The sequence below is a fragment of the Odontesthes bonariensis genome, chromosome 4 (assembly GCF_027942865.1).
Source record: "Odontesthes bonariensis isolate fOdoBon6 chromosome 4, fOdoBon6.hap1, whole genome shotgun sequence".
Lineage (NCBI taxonomy): Eukaryota > Metazoa > Chordata > Actinopteri > Atheriniformes > Atherinopsidae > Odontesthes > Odontesthes bonariensis.
The window spans coordinates 12,610,691-12,623,782 of record NC_134509.1 but is presented as its reverse complement, the minus strand read 5'-3'; the positions used below and the strand labels follow the sequence as shown (position 1 = coordinate 12,623,782).

Sequence of the window (13,092 nt, the reverse complement as noted above, 5' to 3'; positions counted from 1 at the left end):
AACTGAAAGGAAGTGACTTTGTAATATTTTAATGGAATATACATAGTTTTTACAACATAAACTCAGAAAAAATAACTGAAATATTTCAACTTCAGTGATGGCCATGAGTCTCAGGGAGATCTGGAACAACCTCACCACTCTCCAGAATTGTGTCACCCTGAGGACAAAATAATAAAACAAATAAATCAGTCTTAATAACAATCAGATTTCATGTTGGCTCGTAAGGCAAGCCAGTTGCAACTGTGATTATATGGAAAACAAGAGATACAATGTAAGAATTAACAAATTAATCATACTTACTGGAAACAGCTTAGGTTTCAGTTCCACAATGCCATATGGTCTTTGCTGTAGGGGAACAACAACATTATTATTTAATTTGTCTACTCATCAATATGTAACCAGATGGCAGACTTTCCATTTCCAAACTGAAGCTAACATCTACATAAAGTAAGCAACACATGGCTGAAATTTATCTGATACAAGAGTAAAACCAAAGCTGCTCCTCGGTGCCAGGGGTGTCTGTGCAAGCGATCCTACTGAGCAACGCAACTATGCGACATTTAATGAACAAGGAGTCATTTGTGGGGCTCGGATCTATGGCAGGAGAGACGGTACCAATAAAAATAACAATTGCTAATACTGTTCAACACGTTTGGCAACTTACAGCAATGTGATATTTCACGTAGTAGTGAACAAGCCAGGCGGGTATCAGCAGTCGCGTTAATGTGAAAACTCCCCCCTGGTATGCTTTGTAGGTCTGCAAGGACATAAATATAAAATACAGAGAAAAACATAATGGCATTAATGATGACGGCGTCAAACAAAATGTAACCTTGGTCAAGATGTAATATTTGGCTAATACAGCTCTTGGAGTCATGGAGGTGGTTTATTTATTTTCTTCTACGCATACAACCCGACAAAAATATACTTGGATACTCAAAAAAAGTCAGTTTACCTGGAGAGACCAATCTATTCGTCGTTTCAGTATACTCAAAAAACCTTAAATCGTGTACTGAATATATCGTGAGGAACATTACAAAAGTGGCACTAAGGAAATCCTTTGCAACACATCATCATTCTGGATCAATATCTAACCAAACTAAGTAATGGCTGCCAGACAGTTTACCTGAAAAAGGTAATATTTTTTCAAATAATACGTACATTAGAAATGTTTGGGTCCTGTCACTAATACTCATTCTTGATTAATCACATAGGCTTACACCACAATGATCCCAGAACATGAAATACCGGAAAGACATTTAGATTAATTTTATCCAAAATGCAACATTATGCAAGGATATATATATATATATATATATATATATATATATATATATATATATATATAAATACAAATACAAATACATACATACATACATATATACATACACATACACATATACATATGGACATATACATATGTCCCATTATACATGTACATGTACATGTATAATGGGACTGAAGTGAAGGCCGTTTACTTTACACCTGTCACCATGTTGGAGGCGATTTACCCTATGACTTATTTTCTGTCAATGCGTTGAAATGCGTCAAGCAGACTGTTGTACTAACTGTAAGGTTGAAACCGTTAGTTTGCACATACAGTCTTATCAAGCCGGGTTATTTTGCTACTCACGTAAAGCCTCCACAAGCTCTTCGGCTCCAGAAAGCTAGCCCAGAACTTAGCAACGGCACCCGGAGGTTTAGCTTGTATAACGGGCTCCCTCGGACTGAGCTCTTGATCCTTCAGCCATTGCCTCCTGAGTTTTACTATTTGCTCGAAGCGGAGCTTCTCGTCTGGTGTATAGCCAGACATGTCTGTTTTCAGAATATTTAACCGCAGCAGGCCCTACAATGACACCATGGAGGACACTTCCCTTTGCAGGCAAAATACACCAGCGAAGAAGAAAAGTAGGAGGCGTCGTTTCAATAGATCCCCACCTACTGGACAATAGTGGGTATTGGAGGACAGTGTGTGCCAAAATAGGTGCAATGTTAATCATGGGGCAAATTTAATTTGTTTTATTTACTATCATGCCTAGTCATGTCCACTCAGTCTTTACTGACTGAGTAATTTCATTTTTTTTTTGTTATTCTATAGTCCAAATACAGCATCTGTTTGTTGCTGTTAAATTCTAACAAAAAGCAGTACCACCTTTATACATCAAAATAAAAATATGTTTTTTGAGGACCTTTTAGGAGAAATTGTATAGGTACAGTGATAACTGTCCTGTTTATTTATTAGAACTTGGGACGTCGCGAAGATTCGTGAATACGGGTTTTACTTTGAAATGGTAACCGGAAGTTGTATCCTGAGAAAACGACCCAGCAGTTATGTGTCTTGCCAGGTCTAGCATTATGTATCCAATTAGCTAACATAAGTTCATTTGTTGTTCTTAGGCTCAGCAAGCAGTCTGTCAACGGATGTTTAGCAACCTTGCGTTTCATTAACAGTATTAACAGACAGGTAAGACACTGGTTTCCGAGTGCGTTTTACCAACTTCTGTTTCTGTCAACGAAGCCTAGTGGCTAGTTAAACCCTATTAACCTTGGTCGCATTATTGTTATTGTTGTCGTGACAAGAAACCATAAGTGATGCTCAACACGGTCACGAACGAGTTGTAAAATAACTACTTAACTGGCTTTTTTTTGTTTTCGTTTATGTTTTTTTATTTTTGCTGTCACTCTCAACGTTTGGTGCATTTGTGTCAATTATTTGATCAAAATAGATCCCAGGAGTAGGTAGCCCCTTATAGCTGTCTAAAGGAGCTAGTGTTTATAACAGCCATAAACTGAAGGATATCATCAGGCTTAAATGTGTAAATACTGTGTAAAAAATAGTTTATTATAAGGAAATGGGTTCTAATATTAATCAACGGTGAACATAGATAGAAAGAGATGCCCTGGCATATCCTCACAGATCCCCTTTTAAGTTAGAAAAGCCTTTTAACACATCAAGTATAGCTGCTCTTTTCAAAGCTCTTATTTAGAGACAAATACACTGTTTAGAATAGGCTTCACTGCCTAAATACATGCTGTGATCTGGTCTATATACGAACATAATGCATCAAGATCTGACGCAAAGGAAGAAATATATGTGATAGAATATAATTTTATATTGTGTAATGATATCAAATTATTTATATGCTACACTGCCCACAGTTCCCTAGTATAAATGAATGGTATTGCTTAATCGAGGACAGGTGACTCGTGTTGTCAAATATGAAGCAGGTAAACCCATTTGAATGATTACAGACACACGAGTTGGAGCAGGTTTGATCGTCCTTCTGATGTTTCTGTTCACTTTTGCAGGACTCTTCCAGACTTTGGATGGAGCCAGCATCCAAGATTCCATTGTGTCGTACAGTCCCACCAAGGAACCTCAGGTTTAAGGATTCAGGCCGCTGTGCACTGCAGTGCAAGAAAAATGGCCAAGTATTTTTGTAGTAGCACAGAAATCAAGAGCACATGGGACCATGTTGTCTCGGCTTTCTGGCAAAGGTACCCCAACCCATTCAGGTACTGAAACAATTTCATCGTTGCTCAAATTCAAGGTGCTTATTTGAACACTTAAAGTGGTTCAGGCACATTAACGCCCTGGGTTACAGGATGGAGATCGTTATTCTGTGAGATGAGATTGATTTAAGTTATTGTTTTTCTCATTTTCTACAGATGCTGCAATAATCTTGGGCCCGCAGCACTGTTGTTAGTGTGCCAAACTAGATTAGGTATTGGTCCCTTTCCAAAAGTCCATCATGATTATGTGAGCGTTCGTATTGCTTGTGCTTTGATTTGCCTACAAAAGCGCACAGCGAACATGGGTCTAAAGCACGAGTAAAACAGAGAACTGAGAAAATGCGTCTGAAAAGTAAAACTAAGTGTGGCCTGTCCAAGCAGTCATGCGGTGTATTTGCTTCATTTCTTGGCCCGTGCAAATACGAAAATGGGGAAGTTTAGAGCCGTGCAGCGTTTCACAAACGTGGAGCTGTTTGAACGTTGGGACCGGTAGTTTTCTTTAAACTAATGCTCTTATAGTGGCGGTATCTCGAGCAGATATGAAAAAAACCCACCATCTAAGCTGACGTGGCCTTGTGTTTGTGTGTCAACCAGCACCCATGTCCTCACAGAAGACGTTGTGTATCGGGAGGTGACCGCCGACTGCCGGCTGCTCTCCAGGCGCCTCCTGATGAAGACCAATCGGTTGCCCCGCTGGGCTGACCCGTTCTTCCCCGGTGGAATGTCTCGCTGTGTGTATATCGTCGAGGACTCCATCCTGGACCCCGTCAACCGGAGCTTGACGACCTACACCTGGAACCTCAACCACACTACACTCATGGTAAGGTCCCTTTTTTCCTCTGTGCCCTGCTGCTTTTACTGTCCCGTTTTTAACCTTTATAGCACGCAGCAGCATGTAGCCTTAAGTGCTATTGAAGGATTCTTGTTTTTGTGACTATTGGTGGAAAAATTCCACCTTTTCCTCCTTTTTCTCGGCAAGTTTCTTCAAGAGTGAAAATGGCGTTTGCAGCTGAAAATGGACTTTTCATAGACTCTCTGGTTAAAATTCTCATCCCACTGCCGTTATATTGCACGGAGGAAAAAGAAACAGATCAGTTTCCTTTATTCAGATTTATCTTTGCTTAATGCTGCCCTGCACGGTGCGGTCAGGTGCAGCATCGAGGTTTTAATTCATCGAGGTATTAAGTCAGCCTGATCTTCAAAGGAGGCGAGCGTTTGAATGCAGCTCACATGTAATAATCTCTCAAGTAAGCGGGACCTTGACATGACTTATACGTTGTGCAGCTGTAAGGTGTGTTACATTTACATTCTGGCTGCTGTGGGCTACATGCTGCTCTAGGATGGATTAGGATTAGCATGTTTTTGATCCACTGGGCTTTGAAACATAATTATTCAAATGAGCAACTTCAGCCAAAGAGCAGAAACTTTTGAAGAGTGGTTGTACAGAGCAGTGTTTAGCGACAAAGCCCCGAACAATTAAAAAAAAAAAAACAGACTGTGTCTTTGTGCTTTTTCCTTGTCGTGTAACAGTGTGTTTTTTTTTTATTTTTCATTTGTGCCATAGGAGCACCGAGAGAAGCTCAAGCTGTGTTGAATCTTAAATGAGTGAATGCCAAAGTGACCCACTTCCACTGTGTGGTCAGTCCTTTTCCACAGCTCGCTGTCATTTTTATCTCTTCTAATTTAGTCTGTAGAAGAGCGGTGTGTTTTCCAAGATTCAGCGGAGCAGCCAACAACCACACAACTGAAACGGGAGGCGTGGATATCCTCAAGCATTTATGGGTTCTCCAAACCGATTCAGGTACGTTTGCCCTTAATTCGCCCTAAGACATTGTCTGTAAATCGGCTGCTCGGGGTGGAATATACTTTACGTCAGAATGATGGGAATTGTTGTAGCATTCTTTCTCATGTCAAATCTTTTTCCTAATTTTAACGTAAGTCAGATGTAAGTGAATCGGCGTTGAGTTTTTTTCAGCATTTGGGCTCACAAAGTTATTTCTGTCTACTTTGATACAGAATATCTGTGTAGAATTATGAAAATACCCAAACTATAACTGACCGCTGCTTACCTGTTCGACCTCTTGCAAGCAGAATGTTCCCGCTTGTATTATTTTTGCTTATTATTTTCAGGGATTCGATCTTGTTTGGATCATAGACTGTATGTGTGGAGTGGATGTAGCCATCGAGACCCCACCCACTGGTTTGACATGTGCATTTTTGTCTTTTTGGAGCTCGAAGTGGCCCTATTTGGACAAGATGCCAGAGCTTGACAGTGACATACGGAGCTTAGTTCGACAAATACACCTCCCTTTGAAGACCTTTCCTTTTTTATAATGGAATTATATCCCCAAAGGATCGCTAGTATACTGATTAGAGGGAATCTAGATAATGACACTATGATCGAAATTGAAATAACACACTAGAGATTTTTTTTCCCTTACAGATGTGGCACGTATCACCGCTGTCATGAAAACAATGCTTTTAGAATTGTAGTCCTCCTGAGCCGTGTTTGTTGCCCGTCACGAATGTAAAACTTCATAGCTCGTCCTCATACACTTCCCGTCCAACACCGGATGAATTACGCTTGTTCATACGCAGTCTGCGGATCCTGGGACAGCAGCAGGGTTACATTATTGTCAGTAGTTGAAGACTTGCCACGAGTAGGATGTGACGGTTGGTGTTTGCGATATTTGTCCCCCGCTGTGATCATAAGGTTGAGTAAAGAAAAGTCACATCGTTTTACACAGAGCTAAACATTTTACAGCTTTCGGAGAGCAGATTAAAGTGTCAAACGGTCAGCGCAGATGGATGCATGGCAAGCATTTATGCGTGGCTGGGAAGAAAAAAAAAAGAAATCGCCTCAGGAAAAAGGGAAGAAAAAACTCTCCTACTCTCTCTCTCACCTTAAGAAAACGATGTACAAATATATGCTTTACTTCTTAAATGTGCATGTGTTACTCACTGTAGAGGGGGATGTACTGATTTATTTATTGTTCTTTATTATTTTTATTTTTTTTGTATGTCCTACGGGGCAGCCGGGGAGGAGGGGAGCATGTGTGCAAATGCATGAAAATAAAGAAGTGGCAGATCTGAGAGAAAGAAGTGAAATTGGTGCCAAAAATATGTCAGCCTAAAAACTGCCATTTTTTTTCACACGTGACATGTCCTCAGATGAAGGGAGAGGCAATGAATTTTGTCCGGTGTTGTTTTTAAGACCCTCCCCACACACATGAAGCTGCTCTGTATTTTTTATCCAGGAGTTTGGATTGGCCCGCTTCAAGAGCAACCAGGCGAAGGCCATGAAGGGGCTGGAATACGCACTGTCCAACCTACAGGGTATGTTCACCTCACACGGTAATACAAGGGTCCTCCAGAGACAACGAAAGCAGGAGAACAACAGGGAAATACGACAGTTTATTTACAGTTTATTTACAGGAAATATGAGAAATACAAAGGTAAGATCTGAATTGGCCTGTTCACACTTGAAGCATTGTTTTTTGCATTATCAACAGTCTAATGCACAAAGATGTCAAAGATGTCCGATGTCAAGGTTTTACTGATCAGGACATGATAAACAAAAATAATCATCCAGTCCTCACATGTCTTAAAATGAGGTAAAGACAGCCTGGAAAAATGCAGAAGTAGTGTGGGAAGAACTAAGTCCACCCCAACAGCTTGTAGAACCACCTTTAGTAACTTGAAGTAATGATTTTCTGTGGGATGTTTGCAGATGTTCTTTTACGTGCAGCTCTCTTAAGGTCCCACCACAGCATGTCAACCAGGTTGGGGTCGACAGGCCTCGCATTTGACTGCGTGGTGCCCAGATCCTGTCGGTGCAGAACAAGCCCAAACCATCAGCCCTCCACCGCTGTGCTTTGCAGTTGATTTGAGGTGTCTGTGTTGATATGCTGTGTTTGTTTTTGGGTTTTGTTTTTTCCTGTGGTGCCATGCGTCATGGCCCATTATTTGCACTTTGGTGTCGTCTTGTGGTTAATTCAGCTGTAACTTAGCAGACCTAAGCTGTGCTGCCATGTTCTTTTTAGAAAGAAGACACTTTCCCCTTGTTGTGTCTTTTTCTGTTTTTTAATCATGAACTTGAGCTTTTAACATGCTAAGTGGGGCCTGTAGAGACTGAGATGCAGCTCTTGGGTTTGACCCTTATGAATAATCTTTCTCCCTGTAGAATGACGGTCTCGAAATAGCTTGGAAAAATGTCCTTATAACCCTCCCCCGAAAGATGGGCGCCGATATTTGCTTCTCTGAGATCACTGCTGATGTCAGTGCGTCTGATCAGCGGCGCCCGGTCGGTACTTACCCGCTTGATTCCTATTGAAGCAGTTAGGGTGGACACAAACCGCTTCTGCATCTGGCTCAGTCTCTGATAATTAAATAATGACGTGGTGTAATATGTGACATGTTGTTGTTCATCTGACTTTGTGTTTACCCCCATTTTAAGACCTGGAAGGGACTGGATGATTCTTTTCTCTTTTTTTTTTTAATCTGTCACGATACAATAAACCTTTGAATTGAAAAAGAGTTTGTTGTTCACATGACTGTAATCATTGTGCAGTTTTTTTTTTATGGGCTCAAAATTCAGTTTGAATCACGGGAAGCCATAAATATGAAAGGTGTTGCCCAGTTTGGCCGTGCTGTGTTGCAAACTGTGTTGTGCTGACGCAGCGTACTGTTGTCTAAAAGGGCGTCTCCCATTGTTGTGATTCTGTCCCATTGCCCCTTTGTTGACGGCACGGCAGGAATTGGCATCAGGCTGAGCGTCGTGGTAAGTATGGGGCGTCTATTTGACATCCAAGGCCTTATAGCCCAGGGTTGTCACAAGATGCCATCTATGAACCTCACGCAGTAGACTGTAGCTGAGGTAGTGACTTCTCCCCTTAGTTTGTTGCATATCAGTAACAGTGACTAGAGTATGGATGTAGTGTCGGTGAGAATAGATGATGTACCGCTGAGCTGGCACAAATTCCGTGTGCTTTTGAGAATGAACAAGAAACGAGAAATGTGGAAGGGAAAAAAGACCGGCGTTAGGACCCTTTTAATTACCTTTTATCTTTGTCCCAAAAGCAACAATGAATGTTTTTTACTTTTCTGTCATTTCTGTGTTGTATCTCACTAAAATGTGGCTTGCAGAGCATTGCCACTGTAGTGCTTTTATTTTTACATTGTTGTGAATAATTCATATTTCTATATCAGTAATAATCATGTTGTTAAATGCAGTTACTATAATGCTGCCTGATCATTAGCATGAATAAAAAAAAAAACACATTCAAATCAAAACGCAGGCGCTCGTCTTAAGGATTTTCCACTTTGTAATTTCGGTTTGGTTTCTTTTTTTAGGCTCCTGGCATTTTTTGACACTGTACGAGCGGGAGTTGATAAACCTTTCGGTACTTGCATAAAAACATATTGTTCTAAAAGCAGAATTTTTTCTTTTGGCTGTTTTATGCAGCTCGATTCCTGTGCGATCGGACACGTTGTGGCAGAGTGACGCTGAAGGCCGGAGTCGGCTTGAGAAAAGCAGTGTTTGCATACAGTGCGCCTGGTGTGTGTTCATCTGCCTTCAGCTGATTTACAACACAAATCGTTGCTGAACACATAACTCGTCTCATCATAAGTTCCTAATTTGAGCAGTTTTGAACGTTCCAAATTTGAACGTTGTTTTTTGCTGCTGTCAGCCAATAGAAAAGCTCTCTCCGTGAAGTACGTTGTGATCTGGAGAGTCCACCACAGCCGGTGGAACAGTGACGAGCCGTGCCTTCCTGTTGTAGTAGCTTAGCAGATTGTCCCCTTTTTAGGAAGTATTAGCTCTGTCACCTGACTCCTCTTCTGTGACTTTGTGAATTTTCCCCACATTTTCTCAACAGATTTACAAACCCAGTCATTAGTTTTCAGCCTCCTTCTATAGAGCACGATGTTCATTTTTTGTGAATTACTGTTTCGTTTAGAGCGAAAACCAGGCAATAAAGCTGGGTTTATTTTGGGCTACCTTGTGATAGACAAGGATGTAGCCATCGAGACCGCACCCAGAGCACAGCATCCATCACATAGCAGTGGCTATGTCCAGCTTTTTATACCGTCTGTGACGGGAACACAGGCAGACAATGACAGAAGGGGGAAATCGCTGCTGCAGGTCCTCAAAGTCTTCTGGTCTTAAGATAAAAAAAAGAGTCAGCTTTTGTTGCTTTTTTTTTTTTTTTTTTTTTAGCATCTGAAAAATCATCAAATCAGTTTCAGTATCTGAGAAATCCTCTTTAAGTTCCCCCACCACTCTTGTTTTTCACTTTTCGGCATTCAGGTGACGCAAATAACAGTTACTGGTGACACGATGAAAGCACCTAAGGGCTCTTACGTGCCATCAGGTTGTTGTGTCGCCTGCGCCAGGCTGGAAAAAAGCTTAAGGGAACATGGCAGTTTCAAGGGACATTTACAGCAGTGACGGTGGAACGGTTTTTGATTGCCACTCTTACAAATATATGAATTCCGTTTCATGATTTAACAAAACATACAAGCTAACGACTTTATTTTTACAACAAAAAGGGACACTGAGCATTTTTTTTAAATTTGGAAAGAAAAGAAAAAAGACTTGCACACTCGACAGCTGCTTAAGTGTAGATACCCTAATGTTGCAGAGCAGCTTTATCACATCTGGGAGTAGAAGCACTCGATTCCTCCACGTTTAAACCACAAAAGCTTTCACTTCAGCAACACTACGGCATCAGTGAGATGGCGTTTACTTCCTCTGTGTCACCTTATTGGTGCTTTACGGGCTTTTAGAACGAGCTCTTGGAGAACCAGTGAAAGGTTTTGATGCCATTCGGGCAACTTGCGTCAGATCATTTTTCTGCCCGTCTTGTGATCCCTCTTTCGGCTGATGTCAAAACCCAGACTTTGCTGTTCCCACTTTGCAGTTTGGTCTCCACAAAACCCCGGTTATGTCAGATCAATTGGGTTTAACTCTGGACTCTTGTCCTGTTGAGAAGTCTTGACGGTTGAGAAATTCGATTGCTGTTTTTAACCCTCCTAAACACTCCTCAAAGCTACCCCCCTCCAACCTAATCTAATAAACTGTAAGAAAATGGAACAAGAGATTCACCAGAAGCCACAAAAACAGATCAGTTAGCATCTCAACGAAGCCTGCGGTGTTGTGAATGTGTGCCATGTCTGAAAGGTGACTTTGAAAGAGTGTGTTGTGATCCTCATTCTGACCCGTCTCCCTCTCCCGATGTTCTGTCTTCTCTCTCAGGAGAGACGCCCCAGCGGCTGCTCAGGGACACAGTGAAGGACGCATCAGGCAAGGCCAAAGAGGCAGCCAGTGTCTTGGCCGCCGCCGCCCCACAGAAACCTCAGCAGTACGTCTGACAGAGAAGCACAGGAAGCGCCGCACAGGTTGATCATGTTGAAGTTGGACTTTTATCCCTTCCTGTCGGCGCTTCGACATCTCCGTTCTCTCTCTCGCAGGTTGTATTGAATCTCAGGTCGCGAGCCTTTGTATGAAACCTTCTGCCTCACACCAGCAGCACCATGTGCTCTTTAAGCTGTAAATACCGTGGGTCCAGACCACTTATTTAAGATTTAAACTGACGATCAGTGATGGCTGCTTTAAGCATTTGTGTAGCCAATAAGCATCGTTTTGAATTAAATGTTTAGCTTTAATTTATTGCCGGCAAGGAAGAACAAGGATGATATCACTTTGTGGTGTTGTGTTCTCACAGGGAAAATTTAAGCAGTGATATATTACCTTCTCTTCTGATTTTCTCTCTTATCCCGTGTTTTGGTTTGAAACTGCTCTGAAACGCTGCTGCTGGACACAGCATGTGTTCCTATCATGATACATTTCACACATAATTAGAAAGCGTAAACGTGCCGACAATCACAACCAAGTGACTTATATCAGAATGAGCAAAGTTTTCATTTCTCTGTGCTCAGACTTACTATGTAATGTGATTAGCCTTTAACTGTATGACTATGTGATGGGCGTGCAATAGTGAAACTAGATCTGTTCAGTTTGCTTGTTGAAGCTTCTCTGGCGATGTAGATGGTATATTGTTGTAAACATTTCAATGACTGCATTCCCTTTTAAGATGATCTTGACTGGATTTGTATCATTCTTTGTGTAAGGGTTGACTAGAAATTATGAATGTGATGTATTTTTTTAAGGGTTAGACATTTGTAATAGTAAGTTAATGCAGAACTGTTTTAAGATGTTGAAAATAGGGGAAATCTATCGGGGAGCTGCAGATGCCTGGGAATGCACCCACGTTGCGTTTTTAATCATCGTGAAAATAAGCTTCAATAAAACTTTACAATTGACTGAATGAAGTTATTTTGCCTCGTTGTTGCCGTTACAGGAACACAACGCGAACTCTGACCTTTAAAAGTGAATTTTCCAGCCTGCGAACGACAGGCTCACAGCTGCACAAACCAAACAGGAAGCCCCGTAACATTTGAACGTCTCCATCTGCGTCTCTCCCCCCGCAGTGTCGCTGCGTGCAGAAAGAACGTCACAAGCCTTTATGTATAAAACATTTTAATTATATTACAATGAGAGAATACACAATACCTTCAAGTGTTTGCTAAAATGTAGCCAGCACCAGGTACACGTGTACACACACTCACACACACATCCACTTAAAAAGGAACATATTCACAGGTCTCTGGCACAGAACTCTCCCTACTCTGCACAGCATGTCGAGCCCGAGCTTACACTCCACGCCGTGCTCCTCTCGACTAAATCCGAGCCAGTCCCTCCCCCTCCTCCTCTGCAGCCTTTTGTGGATGCGACACCCATCGTGCAGTCTTCTCGGCCGACAAGAGCATCACCCGACACGCGAAGAAGCAAAGTAACAAAAAAAAAAAAAAGGTTTTAAAAAGAGAAAAGATACGAAGGCTGAGGTGCAGAAAGTGGAAAGCTGACCTAAAGCCTACAGGTAGTTAAAGCTATTCATTTTGAATTACACACATGAACTCACGGAAGGATAAAAAAAAAAAAAAAAAAGTTTAAAAAGTGACTGTCTGGCAGGAATAATGTTTCTTGGAAGTCCCTGTGTGGCCTCTGTAAGCACCGTGAATCAGCAGGCTCGATGCGTTCCTGACTCCATCTCAGACGAGAGCAGATGCATCCCCACCACCACCCTCTTTTGTTCGTCTCAGCCTGCTGACGCTCGAAATTTCTGTGCTTGTAAAAAACCTCCACACTGAACCAAATCTCTGTGCAACGGCAACATGAAAGCAAACCTCAAATCTGGTCTGCACTTGATCTGACGTTTCAGTCTTCAGCCCCGCTCTCCAATGACTGAGGTTCGCAGGGCGTCGCGGAGGAGCCCCGTCAGCCTCTCAGCGTATATATATGTCATGTAGGGAGGCATCTGTCGCCTCTCCAGTAAGAGCAACTGTAACTGAATTGACAGTCGTCATTAATTGGTACAATCTCTGCTTTTTTTTATTTATTTTTTTAAGAAAATAACTTATTCCAAAAGGCACATCATTAAAAGAATTCCCATACACACTCCTCCCCAAACATTCAAGCAAAATGTTAACATGTCCGATCAGCTGCTCGTGAGCCAC

At 41.7% G+C, this 13,092-nt stretch overlaps 2 protein-coding genes across 3 annotated transcripts; one reads left to right on the top strand and one right to left on the bottom strand.

The window, feature by feature from the left end:
• Positions 1–13: 13 nt before the first annotated feature.
• ndufb6 (NADH:ubiquinone oxidoreductase subunit B) lies at positions 14–1,910 on the bottom strand. The gene is made up of 4 exons (XM_075463026.1): positions 1,634–1,910; positions 665–757; positions 301–345; positions 14–157 (listed from the first exon to the last, which is right to left on the bottom strand). The coding sequence occupies exons 1-4, from the start codon at positions 1,811–1,813 to the stop codon at positions 92–94; spliced, it is 384 nt and encodes a 127-aa protein (XP_075319141.1). The 5' UTR covers positions 1,814–1,910; the 3' UTR covers positions 14–91.
• Positions 1,911–2,314: 404 nt separating this feature from the next.
• On the top strand, positions 2,315–11,838 carry LOC142378482 (PRELI domain-containing protein 1, mitochondrial-like). Of its 2 annotated transcripts, XM_075463021.1 has the most exons (6): positions 2,315–2,464; positions 3,310–3,516; positions 4,108–4,333; positions 5,201–5,314; positions 6,771–6,849; positions 10,772–11,838. In XM_075463021.1, exons 2-6 carry the CDS (start codon positions 3,425–3,427, stop codon positions 10,885–10,887), a joined length of 627 nt encoding a protein of 208 aa, XP_075319136.1. In that variant the 5' UTR covers positions 2,315–2,464; positions 3,310–3,424; the 3' UTR covers positions 10,888–11,838. The 2 variants fall into 2 exon arrangements, with proteins under 2 accessions (XP_075319136.1, XP_075319135.1); XM_075463020.1 differs by having other exon boundaries at positions 6,771–10,860.
• Positions 11,839–13,092: the final 1,254 nt, after the last annotated feature.

Excerpts from the sequence above, each read along its gene's own strand:
- LOC142378482 (XM_075463020.1), top strand. The coding sequence starts at position 3,425 with ATGGCCAAGTATTTTTGTAGTAGCACAGAAATCAAGAGCACATGGGAC. Across the intron at positions 3,517-4,107 it reads AGGTACCCCAACCCATTCAG|CACCCATGTCCTCACAGAAG; the intron begins GTACTGAAACAA and ends TGTGTCAACCAG. Across the intron at positions 5,315-6,770 it reads GGTTCTCCAAACCGATTCAG|GAGTTTGGATTGGCCCGCTT; the intron begins GTACGTTTGCCC and ends TTTTTTATCCAG.
- ndufb6 (XM_075463026.1), bottom strand. The coding sequence starts at position 1,813 with ATGTCTGGCTATACACCAGACGAGAAGCTCCGCTTCGAGCAAATAGTA. Across the intron at positions 758-1,633 it reads AGAGCTTGTGGAGGCTTTAC|ACCTACAAAGCATACCAGGG; the intron begins GTGAGTAGCAAA and ends ATGTCCTTGCAG. Across the intron at positions 158-300 it reads TGAAACCTAAGCTGTTTCCA|GGTGACACAATTCTGGAGAG; the intron begins GTAAGTATGATT and ends TTTTGTCCTCAG.